The sequence below is a fragment of the Lissotriton vulgaris genome, chromosome 2_1, assembly GCF_964263255.1.
Source record: "Lissotriton vulgaris chromosome 2_1, aLisVul1.2, whole genome shotgun sequence".
Taxonomy (NCBI): domain Eukaryota; kingdom Metazoa; phylum Chordata; class Amphibia; order Caudata; family Salamandridae; genus Lissotriton; species Lissotriton vulgaris.
Window position 1 is genome coordinate 1,961,855,274 of NC_141687.1, and position 13,829 is coordinate 1,961,869,102.

At 41.5% G+C, this 13,829-nt stretch overlaps 1 protein-coding gene across 1 annotated transcript in view; it reads right to left on the minus strand.

The window, feature by feature from the left end:
* LOC147733564 (aminopeptidase N-like) overlaps positions 1-13,829 on the minus strand; it is a 262,708-nt gene that overhangs the window by 3,634 nt on the left and 245,245 nt on the right. Inside the window, exon 19 of the mRNA XM_086958150.1 lies at positions 3,804-3,885. Coding sequence (XP_086814276.1) covers positions 3,804-3,885 — 82 coding nt within the window. The remainder of the gene's footprint in view (positions 1-3,803; positions 3,886-13,829) is intronic.

Consider the following 13,829-nt stretch of genomic DNA (forward strand, 5'->3'; position numbering starts at 1 on the left):
ACAGTGTCCCTGGGAGCAACAGAGTTGAAAGAATGCCCAGCTGAAATTAGAATCCACCTAAAAGGATGAACTCCAGCTAACCTCAGGATCTCTCCAGGGCTATTGGTGCTATCATCCTTATGCCCCCTGAGGAACAGTTGAGGCAATCTGCTATTGGAACCTGGAGAGTTCCTCTGAGACTTCTTTGGTCCTGCAGCTGGCTAACCTTCATCAGGAAGGTTATCACCAACTTGCTTACATATTAATGACCTGCAAGATGACTGAAGCCGTGGAACATAGGCTGTCCAGCAGGGTGTTCTACGTTTTGGCTGTGGAGAAGATGTTCCAGATGGCATAAGCAGAGTGAGTTCACAAGGAGCCAGGCAGAGGACAGGTGCAGGGAGTCATCAAACCACGTTCCACATAAAGAGTGCCCCGTTAGAGGCCAGGAGGTCTGAGGAAAATGTTTCCGGACGATAAGGCTGGAAATGAGGAGCAAAATAATCCCAAACAGTGGGAATTGGTCCTTTAGGGCCCAGGAAATAAGCATTTAAAGCTTGGGTCCTCCAAGGAGACTGAGCAGAGAGAAAAAGACGTGGAGATTCAAAAACACACCTGGGATGGGGCTTGGCCAGGGGGTTGATGCAGCTTCTAAAAATAAAATTTTGATGGGGAGGGCATGAGTATTGGCCCAATACACAGAGCCAACTTTTGACGCAGGAGCCCCATCATTGCCTGATTTAAGTATGAATGTCCCAGGGACCCCATCCTCTGGGACAAAAAAGAGGAAGTCAATGTCGGGCATATTGCCCACTACCCATGCCTGTGGAGTCAGGGTGCACTGGCATACTGCCGCCTACCTACATGCAGGAGAAGAGGATGTTCGTCCCATTTCCGGATGTGAGCCAAATTCAAACATGCTCTAACAAAAGGCACCAACAAAGGGATTTACTGGTTCCCCCACTGAGCTAGGAAGTCATACGGGGAGTTGTCAGGTGCTGGAGAGCACCTGACCACCCCCAATGTGGAAAACCTGCCTGTGGCTGCACCAGCACGCCCTTTAGCTAAAAAGGAAATGTGATGCGAGGTCACTATTTTTTAGAAAACAGAGCAGAGAAGTCCACTCATTAAATATTCACAGCCTGTGGCCAGGAATGCTCCATAAGCCCTTGCAAGGGTATTTCAAGTGGAAACCTTCTGCCCTAATTGCGCCCCAATGAGCAGAAGGACACCACCATTGCTTTTAAACTATGTTTTGGGGGGGTTTCATGTATTACAGCAACCCCCCAAAAAGGTGCCGCTATGTAAATCTTATCAAGTCTCCAGGGGGTTATATTTTTGCCACCTGAAAATGTTTTGATTCATTCAAAAGCTGTCCCTGCCCCTGGGCTTTTGGACATGGGCTTGAGAGTGCAATAATGTCTATTGGTGGGTCCTGGTGTTGCAGTGGCAACTTAGTAAAAGTAGAAATAAGACTCTAGAAAACATGTTTTTCAATTCATTGCTTTACTAACAACTGCATGAGTTTCACCATACAATGAATGCTATAGAATATTCATAATACTGCCATCAACGTTAATGTTGGATTATAATATGTAATGCATATTGAGATTGCTCCAGGAGAGACCTCTGGCAGTAGAGATTTTAGCAGTGTGAAGTGTGTGGGATATGATCAATAACCAGTGTTTAGTTGATTGGAAGGTAAACAGAGAGTGAGGGTTAGGGAATGTTCAATGAAAACGAGGACACAAGATTGTGTAAAGGAAGGCACCGATTATCAAATGGTTTGGATTTTAATAATGTTGCAGACAGTAGGTCTGTTATAAGGCAGGATAATGTGATGGTTTGGTGCCGGTGTGATTGGAATTGTTGAGTCCTGGGTATTTGGCTGTGTGTGAATGTATCAAGGAGAATAGAGCCTGAAGATATTCTCACTTACATTGATTAAGTTCCCAGGATGAAAAAGGTAGGATAGGAAAGCATTTCACAGGTGAGAGGGTGTGTGAATGTTGTCTATGGAGAGCTGAGTAAATTTGAAGTCAGAGGTTCTGAATACAGTGGGCCTTATTTAAGAAGGTCTTGCGCCGCTGGTGCGTCACTTTTAAAATGGGAAAAAGTGACGCAACATTAGCGCAAGGCCTTCATAAATGAGGCCCAGTGATTATACAGAATTAGGGATTTACATCTTCCAAGGTGAAGATGGTGAGGGGTAAGATTTGTCTATGGTGGAGGGTGATAATGAGTTGAAAAAAGATCACAGAACGTTTGGAGTTCAGCCTGTGCATGCTGGATACACAAAGGGAATTGGATATGGTGTCAGGTGAGTATTTGAGAAATCTAGGAGACTATGGAGAAGTGCTGTGATGATTAAACAGAGGAGTTGAAGTTCATAGAGCTAGAGAGTACTTTTGGGATAATATTTAGGAGTTTGAAAAGAGGATGAAATCCATATTTTTAGCACTGTAATGAGTGGGCTGGGCATGTATGTGTATCACGGGGTAGAGGGGAAACATTGGAAACCATGGGCGTGGTTATTGCTGTCAAGAAAACAATAATAGAAGTTTAGAATGTTAATAGGGGCAGGGTGTCTAAAATGGGAGGCAGCAATCATGATTCTGGTTAAATCTAAGGTTTACTGATAAGAATCATTGTGGGTGAATGGTGGCACATTCAAATGAATTTCGTTGCGCGCACTGCATCGCATTTGGCGATGCAGCGCGTGCAACAAAATTCCTTTTTTTCCGTTACTTACCTGAAATCATCTGTTTCCTGCATTTTACACCTCCCCACCCTGCCCCTCCCCCGACCCACATCACTGCCCGGTGGCACGCCCTACACGGGCCATGGCGGATGAAGAAAGCCTCAGATTAAATGCATGAGTATGAAGTTGAATGGGTCAGAAGGACATGCTACTGATATGGTTAAAAGCTGGTAGAGATTAGTTTGTGGAAAAAGGTCAGGATTCAGGGATTATCTGTTGCTGTTCACATACAGAGAGTCGCGTACCTATGCTATTTAATGAGTTTCCTTATCGAATACAATTATTTCTAGTTATTAGACAAATAGATTGGTTGGGAAAAGAGTACAGACAGTGGCCAGGCGAGTTGTCATTTGACCTTTCTGCCTTTTGGATGATTGAACAAACATGTAGTCTCTTAGTCTCAGTCAGGTGCTGTGTAAATGATGTAGCCTGCGGTTGCACCCTTGGCTAGTGTGGGACTGGCTGCTTTGAGCCTAATAATCCATCCCACCAACCAAGGTGCCTAGAAAGTATTAACAAAATCAAATGTACATTTTGTTTCAAGTAAATAAAAATGTAATCCTCAATGCTGTAAATGTACAATAGATGCCCCCAATCACAAATACACATGAAGACACTGCCTATGAACCAGAGCTGTTAACCCAAACAGAGGACACAAGCGTACCCTCTATTCAGACAAGTTTCGATTGAACTTCACCGCTTTCTAAAAGTTAATGATTGATATATTCGCTCAGAACAGTGTCATTATCTCAAATTGCTGTAATTTTAAAAATGATTCTATCATTTTGCAACCCCAAAAGATTGTAGTACATACGGCAAGGTACCAGAATATAGAAACCAAAAAATTGACTGACCTACTGTGTCCTGAATACATGTTTACACTTTTTGATAACCAAAAATCTACACCTAATGGGACCATATTTGTGTAAAAGATATTTAGGACACAATATATTTGTCAGGATAAATATTTTTTAATGATGTTCAGCTATACGACCACACATCGATTAAAAGATATTTGTAGAAAACAAATTCTGAAACTACAGTCATTGCAGTTAAAACTTACCTGCATCAATTCAAACTCTGAAGAAAACCTGCGTGACACAGAGTCAATCAAGCCAGAGAAAGAAAAGGAACTTCCGCCATACCTGAAATTGCAGCAGAAATTTTAAATTAGAGATTGTCAAGTAATTGTTTTTTTTTTTAGGAAGATAAGCATGTAACTTAGACTTGTTAAATTTGGGGTAAAAACATTATTTACAAAGGTACTCGTATTTCAGTATGCATCATTAGTTCTACAGAATCTGTCCAGAAATTCCTAATATTTAAAAATGTGATTCAACCTATGTTTTGTTGTAATGCTCTAGTATGTATTACTAGAACCATCAAAGAAAACTGAGCATTATGATCTGTGTTATGATGAGCAATTCAGTAATTGCTGAATAGGAGGACTTGTGGTATGATCTACTAATTTTACTTTAACGACAGGAACTCATTTTCCCGAGTCTTGTAAGGCTTGAACCGGCCGCCTTGTGCATTTAGAAACATTTGAATTTTTGTGAGGTGTCATTTTTATATGGGTAAGGTTGACAGAGCATGACTGACCAGAACAACAGTTTTCAGTAAAAGTTGGAAGTAAGAGCCATCTCCGTTTCCTGGCACTATATGATGTCAGGCTGCAGCAGTGATCTAATACCAGGTTAATACCAAATAATACCAAAGGAGCTATTTTCTGCCTTGGGCAGTTTCACAGTAAGGATCAAACACCATACATACACACAGACACAGCAGAGAGAAAGCACCAAGCAGCAAAGGACAAACCCGTTCAAGTATGAGAGTTTGACAAGCAAGCCCATTTATTTTTTCTTCGAATATGTGACTCTGTTTTAATTAGAAGGCACTGGGAATGTAGGAATTACACAGAGAATGCTTTGCATACTTGATTGAACGTGTTTTCTGCTGGAGATGAAAAATGTTAAAATTGATCTCTAAACTAGTGTTTCCCAAGCACAAATTCTGGGCCTTATTTATGAAGGTCTTGCGCCGCCGGTGCGTCACTTTTAAAATGGGGAAAAGTGACGTACCAGTGGCGCAAGGTCTTCATAAATGAGGCCCTCTGTATTTAAACCATTTTCCTATTTCATTGGAACTTGTCTTTTACATCATTGCAATACATCATCATTTGTAAAGCACAACAGCTTCCTCAAAAACAGAGGTGTCCAGGGTTTTAGTTAGTCATGGAAAGTTTACTTTTAAAGTCAAGAAGACTGAGCATTTAGAAAAGCAATACTTTGTGTTACAACTGCATAGTGCATTTATTTTATTAAAACAATATATCTATAATTGGAGCTAAGGAGTTATGAAATGTATGAAGGGTTTTAGCTCAAACGCATTTACCACGTTAAAAGAAGGAACCCAATTATTGGTGTACTTTATTGACTGACCTTCTTCAGTAATATTTAAATTTTATCGCACACATGTCTATAAAATATAACTATTACTTATCAAACCGAATAGGTACATTCATTTAATTATGTCAGATAATTAACTATGTTTATTAAATTATGTGTTTTATTTTTATTTACATGGCTTATTCCCATATGCATTATTTTTGTGTATTGATATATATGTGCATCATATAACTTCCTCATTTATATTTCACACACTGTGTAGAGTTTCTTTTTATATGTCAAATAGAAATATTTGAAAGGGACAAGTTAAAAAATCCTACTTATAGCAGGAAACTTCTCGTACCCAAAGTAGGTTTCAGGAGAAGGATGGATTCTCCTCCAGAATCCTTGATATGCGAAAGCTGTTTCACCTAGTGAAGGTCAGCAAAGTGCACAAGTTATGGAAGTGAAAAAGTTCAACACGATTTTGCCAGCAAACATGCTACCTTGCTCAGTCCTGTGGAAAAGTCTGCATAGGTGGTAAAAATTGATCCTTACTATATCTAGTAGCATAATCTATCCTTTCTGTCATGATTAGACCAATAGACACTTACACATTCCTGTCTCAGATCATGGTGATGACTGCATGAATGAAATATAACAAAAAACATTGTTCAAAACTTAGTTCGAAATTTTTCAGTTACTACACTTTAATGTATATTTTTTTGTTGTCAAATGCTTCTCTTCAGGATCCTTGCCTTTTGGATTTGCTTTGCCTTTTCAGCTCTTGCCAAAATGACTTTCTAGCTCATAGTTGTTTTTCCTTGCATCTTTAATTTTTTATGGCCTGTTATTTTCTTTTTTAGCCTATTGCATTTTGATTTTGCTTCAATGCTTTTTTCTTTTGTTGTCCTATTCCTTACCATACCACTAAAGTGGCAAGAATACTTGTGCATTTAGGGGCAAATGTATGTGCCCTTTGTGTCGGGATTGTACAATCCCAAAGCACAATGGAGCAAACATAGAAAGAGGAAGTAACGAGGGGAAATAAATATTTTTCTCCTTCTGATGCCCCTCCCCAGTGAAGAGCAGCATTTTGACCCATTCCCAGGTTCCCAGGTGTCGAGAAATATGGGAATGCACCGAAACCATGGGTGGATGCTTGTGAACACCCATGCTCCAACCATGGAACGCCACCCTGGGGCCGAGTAAGACAGCACAGCAATTTGTGCTGCGTTGTGTTACTCTAGATTTATCAAGCCACACAGGGCCAAGCATGCTGACCTTGCGTGGCTTGATTAATCTAGCTTGAGAGTTGTGTCACTCTTGGCCTCCATTGTGGTGCAAGGATGACGCAACACTTTAATAAATATGCCCTATAGTCTCCAGAACTTAAATGAACGCAGACATCCTCACTGCCTTTGTGCAAATGATCGCTATGGCGGCACCCCCCAGAGGCTCCCCAGTTTTTACAGTACAGGTAATCACTAGGGCGGCATCCCCCAGATGTACACACCAGCTGGGGTTTGGGATAGAGCATTATAAAGCAAAAAGGAACCAACCTCTGTAAGAATACCTTCAGAGACAGTCGGTTGAAATTCTCACCTTCCCCTCTTTGAAGAAAGTATATATTCATTCAGGCTGTCCTACTTCCCCTCTTTTTGAGTCCTGATGAAGACCCGACACAGATGCATTCAAGTCTGCACTAACACATAGGGTCGAAACGTTCTTTATGTGTATCCATCCACACAAAGTCTCAACTAAAACAAAGGAATAATTTTGTCAGTTGGGACAATTGTATTCTAAAGTGGACACCTATGATCTAATGTTTTGTCTATTTTTATGATTATGTGTCATTTGTTTCAGTTTAGTATAGCACCCTGTCACCTGTCACCAGTCACAACTTGATCACTAAATGTATATAGAGTCTATGTGTTTCCTTGTTTTGGACAGCTATCCCGTCAAAAAATTGTGGATTTTTTCCCCCAACCAAGGTTTATACTAGAATATTTACCTTTTGAACCATATCCTGTAGTGTGTGTCTCCTTATATCCTTCACGGGATATAGTCTTTGCTTGTGTATTAATTACAGGATGTTCAAATTATTTGTGATCTCCAACAGAACCATTGTTGCTTTTTTGCCTACATACACAGGTTCTGAGGGTTACTGGGTTACCCCATTACTCCTAATGGTTAAATGATCTGGAGGCAGATCTGTCCAAGCACAGGTCTTATTTCTTTGCAAATGCATTCCTCTGCCATTGAGTTTGGAAAAAGATCTCCTGATGTTCGGGCTATGCCCAAAGATGAACCTGTTGATTTGCTCTCATGGACATGAGCCCACACTTCCTCACGAACATTTTACTCCTAATTGCCAGTCTGAACCAGAGACTGGAAGATTAATTGCATAAACCTTACCCTTCAGGAATTTAACAACACTGAAGGCATTCTAAAGACTTTCCCTTCTCGTAATTCTTTGACAACCCAATAATTAAAGCAGTTGCTATCTCACTGGAGTGAGTAATCATAGCGGAAACTGGTTATTCACTACTCTGATGTAACAATAGTGGGAATAAAAAGTTGTTCCCCATTGTTGTGATGGTGCAAGGGGGTAGTACTTGCCTCCCCTATGTTCTACCATATTGTTGGGTCTGCATAGACTTTAGATAGGTGTCGTAATGGTGACTGGCAGTCTCTCTCGCCTTCTATCACCATAACCAATTCTCCACAAATACAAGAGTTGTGGGGCAACTGGGAGGCATGCTTCCTGCACCAACCGCAACATTTTCATGTCAGGCTAAGTGTCTCAAGACCCTCAAACTAGAGGAAAATAGGTTGGAGGACTAGGGGCTCTCCATTCTCAATTTGAAAGCAGAGAGCACAGCTTTGTCTTGGAGAGAAGGTGCAAAGGATGGTAAACGTAGAATATAGTAGGGGTATGTGATGAGAGGCCAGGTATTTTCTATTTTTAAGTTTGGCATGGAGGGACGTATACAAAGGTGGAAGTAGATTGCAGAAGGTCATGTTTTATTTTGTTTTTTTATCTTTGTGAAGGGGTTAAAAAGGACATTTTATGTGTGACTTCCTCTTTACTCCACTGCCCTGTGTAGATGTGCAAAGCACAGGCAGACACCTTAGGAGGAAGGATGCATATGTTACATGCAATTGTAGATAGATAAAAAGTGAACAGCAGGCAGTCTTTTGCCCTTGGGTGCTAAAGAACATCAGAGAGCTTCACTCTCATTATCTATTTCATGTCAATCAGAAACCCTTCAGTGAAAAAGATACCCATTTGTCACAGTTATCCACCATAAATCCTATTTCATTTCAATTTCATTTCAATATCTTTATTCAGATACAGATATATATCCATAGAAGTACAGAGAGGCAACAACATATACATAAGGATTGACCAGCAACAAAAGGGACATAAAAAAAATACAATTAAAAACTGGTCTTCCAGCAATACAATGTACATAAAAGAAAACATGATGAAAAAGAGCAATTCATCAAAGTGTTAATTTACCATAAGTTAAAGTTCGTGGTTAAAAAGCAAAGTGAAGTTAGCAAAATTCACGGGTGGCACATAGACTTAGGATTACGCACTGCCGCTTTCAGAAAAGAACCTACCCAGAAAATCAGCTCATCATCTGCCAGAGCAATGACCTTCCCATACGCTGCCTTATAATCAATCACAAGTTTTGTCTTAAAATAAGTTATCAAAAACCTTTTAGTAAGTATCAAATATTAGCTACAAAAGAATAAAAAATGCAGCACAGACTGTTTATGTTGACTATGGCAGGGACAAGGGAGATAATCCAGATTAGAATGATATCCTGCTGGAAAACAAAGTATAAATTTCATAGTGTCGATCCTTAAGTGGAAAAATACACCCTTTTCCCAACTGCCAATGGGTTTTAAAAGATAGCCAGACGAGGCATGGAAAATGTTCTCAATGCGCATGTATCTAGCAACAGACGATTTCTTAGACTCTTGATCATGTCTGACATTCCTGTAAAATGAGTTTTAAAGCTGTTTTGAAGGGATTTTTTACTAATAATACCAGGGTCTAAGGGGTTTAGAAATAACTGCTTATGGTTCAGACTGATTAGACTTTTGTAAACAGCGGCCAGCTATGGTACTTCCATCCCCCTATCACATTGTAGACAATCAGATATAATCTCCCTAGTAAGTTTGGCCGGAGGATGTTTCCAGACTCAAAGACAGAATAATGCGGGTGGGCCTTAATATAGTCTTCAATACATGACAAATTAAATTCGCAATGGCAAGCATACTGGGAGGAGGAAATGGGGGCACCCAGGATTGTGCGGCAGAACCTATGCTCTTCTTCCTGGATGCTACTGCAATTAGTAAATCCTCATACTTCTGCGCCATAAGTAGGGTTTGGAATACATTTAAGTTTAAAAATCTTGACAATAGCAGATACAACCTCTGTATTCCTAAGCTCGGGCAGACCAAGAATCATATTAGTAGAATTGGAAGACTTTCTGCAGTAGGCCAAATGTTCAGACCAAAGTCCGTTAGAGGCAAAAACCAATCCTAAATAAGCTGTTTGAGTCTAAAACAACTGATGAATTAAAATACTTCTTCGATCCACACGCCATCAACATTTTTTTTTTCAAAATTGGTGTAAAGGTTCAAACTGGCCATAAAGTCAACAAAACCCTGCACCAAAATGCGGACTGCTTTTGGAGTGCGGCCCATTAGCACCGCATCGTCCGCATATAACAGGGCGGGAATTTTGTTGCCATTGATACAGGTAACGTCGTGGCTAAGTGTTACCAATGATTTATTCAAGTCATTGACATTGACATAGAGGATAAGTAGGAGAGGGGCCAGGACGCAGCCCAGCCTAACCCCTCTCCCAACTTCAATGTCTTTAGATACCTCACCATCCCTGCTAATACGCACCCGGGCGTGTAGGTCTTTATGCAGGTAAGCTAAAAAATGTACAAGGGACTTGTCCAGACCATAGTTTAAAAGAATATTCCAGAGCGTGACCTGTTTACAAAGTCATAGGCCGAGCTAAGATACATAAAGGCTAAATATGTAGGTGTTTTTTAGCTATACTATATATGGCAATGATCAAGTTGAGGTTGAGGCACTGCTCAACACTGCTGATGTTGCTTCTAAACCCCAACTGACAGGGATGTAAAAGCTGATCTACCTCGGCCCATGACCTAATCTTATTATACAGGACCCTCCCCAAAATTTTCAGCATGTTATCGATCAGGGAGATCAGCTTGTAACAACTTGGATTTGAGCGGTCCCCTTTTTTAATAATCGGCACAATAATGCTGGAGGACCATGTATTGGGTAAAATTGAATTTGTTAAATTATTAAAAACATTCAACGGTAAATGTGCCCAAAAGTCTGGCTGACTTTTGATAAGATCAATGGGTAGACCATCAGGGGCTTTACAGCTCAGGCTCTGATCGATAGCCTCCCCTACTTTAGATAGGTTAATCAAAACCCTGGTGGTAATTTCACACTCATTAATTTGAATAGGTGGTACTGGAGCTAAATAAATCTTCGTAAAATGTGCTTCCCATGCCTCACTGGAGATATTACAACTAATTGTGGTCAAGGGATGTCCCAGGGACCTCATGTCTTTAACCGCTGACCAAAAATTCTTCCTGTTTTTCAGCTTGACTGCCCGAGCAAGATTATCCCAGCGCTCTCCTATAATTTTCTTTTCTGGAAGAGATAGTTAATTTATAGCATTGTCTGAGGGATTTGATATGGGAGCTATCTCTAGGTTTATTAACGAGCGCCCTACGAAGAGCTCTATTAGCAGCGGAACAGTCAGCATTAAACCAGCCTGGGCCCGGGTGTGTTTCCTTAATGGGCCTAGACAACAAAGTTTTGAGGCCCATGCATAACTGCATGAAAGCGTCAGTTGTGTCCCTTGAAAGATAGGCAAATATCAATTAATTCAGGATTTTTTCTTAGCATCCTGCCAAATAAAGCTTTATTGTCTATACCACGCCAGACCAATCTAAGGTTATCGGTGGAGGGCAACAAATCCCTTGTACCACACTCTTTATCATGGATTGGCCTGGGAGTAAAACTCAAAGTTAGGTTGATGGGGTTATGGTCCCCAAAAACTGTGGGCACTACCTCGGCTTTTAACACATGATTCTCTAATGGTGACGTAATAAAAATAAAATCAATGGTAGACGCCAAACCCCTACCTCTATAAGTAGGTTCTATGTATTTGGCTCTTGTGGGTGCTGCAGCAAGTTCCATCACATCTAAAAAGTTATTGGTGCTTATAAGGTTTAATAATTGAGCACCCCTATTGCATATTGGTACCTTAGTAGTGGGGTGAATAGCTGCGTAAATACTACTTGGTAACTTAACATTAAAATCACCCACTAGACAAATTCCTACAGAGTTGGTGACACATTTAGACATCTGTTGGTTGGAAATGAAATTGAATAAGTTGGTAAAATTCATATTAGGAGTATTCTTAAAAGCATTATTATAAAAATTAATTAAGCAAAACGAGCTCCCCCGTTTGTAAATTATAGCCTGAAATTTATCATTGTCAGTAGCGAGGGCCCTTGCACTACCACCTGCCGTAATGTTAATCCAGATTGAAAGACCTCCTGCCGGCCAACCAAAGTTTAGGGTAGAAGCTACAATGTTAAAACATTCAAACCCTTCCAAAAATAACTCCCTTGTAGCCCAAGTCCCCTGAAACATTAAAATATCTTGTTTTTGAACTAACTCCAGCCAATCAGGCAAATTAATCTTGGACGCCAAGCCAGCAACATTCCAACTCAATATTTTAAGAGTGGGTTCTACCTTAAGAACAGGTGGAGTATCCGGTTCACAAGTTGTGGACACAATTGGAAGAAGCACTGGCTAAGAAAATGTTAGTGTAGTCAATGGGGGAGACAGCCAATCCTGACCGTCCAAACCCGATAAAGGCAAGAATCTTTTGTATAGGGAGAGGAGAGGGGCATTAGGAGGTGCTTCAAAAAAATGTTGCCCCATAGAAGGTTTGTAGAAATATCCCAGGGGTAAGGCCCATATATTGGTGGATATATTAGAATGGTCCTCCTGTGCCATTAGTAATGGTTTGACCACTGACAGATTCTGAAAGTTGATAACTATGCAGTCCCCTGTGATACTCTTTGTGGACTGCCCCACCCACCCAACTCTGTGTACCATAATGATGTTATCAATGAGTGGCACCCTAAACTCTTTATGTTTAGATAACCAATTTACACTCTTACAGAGTAGTTGGTCCATTGATTCAACTTGATTTGGCCTTAGGGGGGGGCACGCCTGTCAAGACCACTACATAGAGACAAGCTTCCGGGGGGGGATTTAACACCTCCATGCTACCAGTGGAACCTGTAGGAGAGTAGGGTCTGCTATCCTATGGTCACCCCAAATATTTGCTTTTTGCTTCACTGGTTTCTGACTTAATGTGGCTGTGGGCCTGCTAATCAGACCCACAGCCTGATGTTCTCTCTCTAAATTAATGCCAATGCACTCTAGGTGCATTACCAATTGGAACTGGTACACCTTATAAGACCCTGTAACAGTGTACCTTAGGTACCCAGGGCATAGGAGTATCCAAGGCCTACCAGGGGCTGCAGCATGTATTGTGCCACCCCTGGCCTGGTCTAGCTATTTGACACAACTGGCTGATCACTCAGCTGGGGTAAGTTGGTGTAACCACCTCTTACTTAGATATAGTATATCTATATCTAACATATATGGACACATGGTAACCTATAAGTCACTCCTATGGCAGGCCTCGACAATCCTGGAGGCAGAGTGCTTGGTTTCATGTGAGATGGTGCTCTGGCATGAGCTGAGCCTGTCTGCAGCTTTCGGAACAACGTCCTTTAGCTGTTTCATGATATTGCCATACCATATACTCTTAAGTGCATTATGAACCTCGCAGTTAAAATGCTATCTTTGGTTTGGCTTTATCAAAACATGTCAAGTAAGGTGTCATACGACTTGGAATACTACCCCCTTCGCCGGTTTTGGCGACGGGGGTAGCATTCCACCCTTCTAGAGGAAGACAACATGTATTTAACCTGAAACCCGGGTAAAGTTAAACATGAGCCTCAGCATCACAACATGGATGCTGCCACCACAGACACAAGTCTGACCTCCTGCTGCTGGGAGTCCTTCCAGCTTGGGAGGCCTGGACAAAGGGTTTCCTGCCAGGGGAGGTGCTTGCACCACCCCAGACAGGATTTTGTGTAGTGGGTTAGGGAGGACTGAATAGAATGAGACATGCCCGGGGCACACAAGGTGTCGCTGTGCATATGCCAGTTCAAACCGGAGCTGGGGCTTTCCAGCCCCAGTCCTGGCGCGAAACTGGACAAAGGAAAGGGTGTGTAACCACCCTCCTTCCTGGTCCCACCCAGAGGAGGGACCTAGCAGGTGATCCGGCCCCTAGATTTGGTTTAAGAGTAGGAGCTGTGTCCTAAGATTTCAGATCCTCCTGAACTCGACTTGAAATAAGAAGATAAGCTGCACAGAAGACTGAAGAGAATCTCCCTTGTGGCCAAGGAGTGACCACCCTGTGAATACAGGCACCATCCAGCAACTCGATGACTGCTTTGCCGCCGCCTCCTGCCGGAGCCCGAGCCCAGAGCCTGACAAGACCTGGATTCCCAGACACCTCAAAGCCCGATCTACAGTCCCTG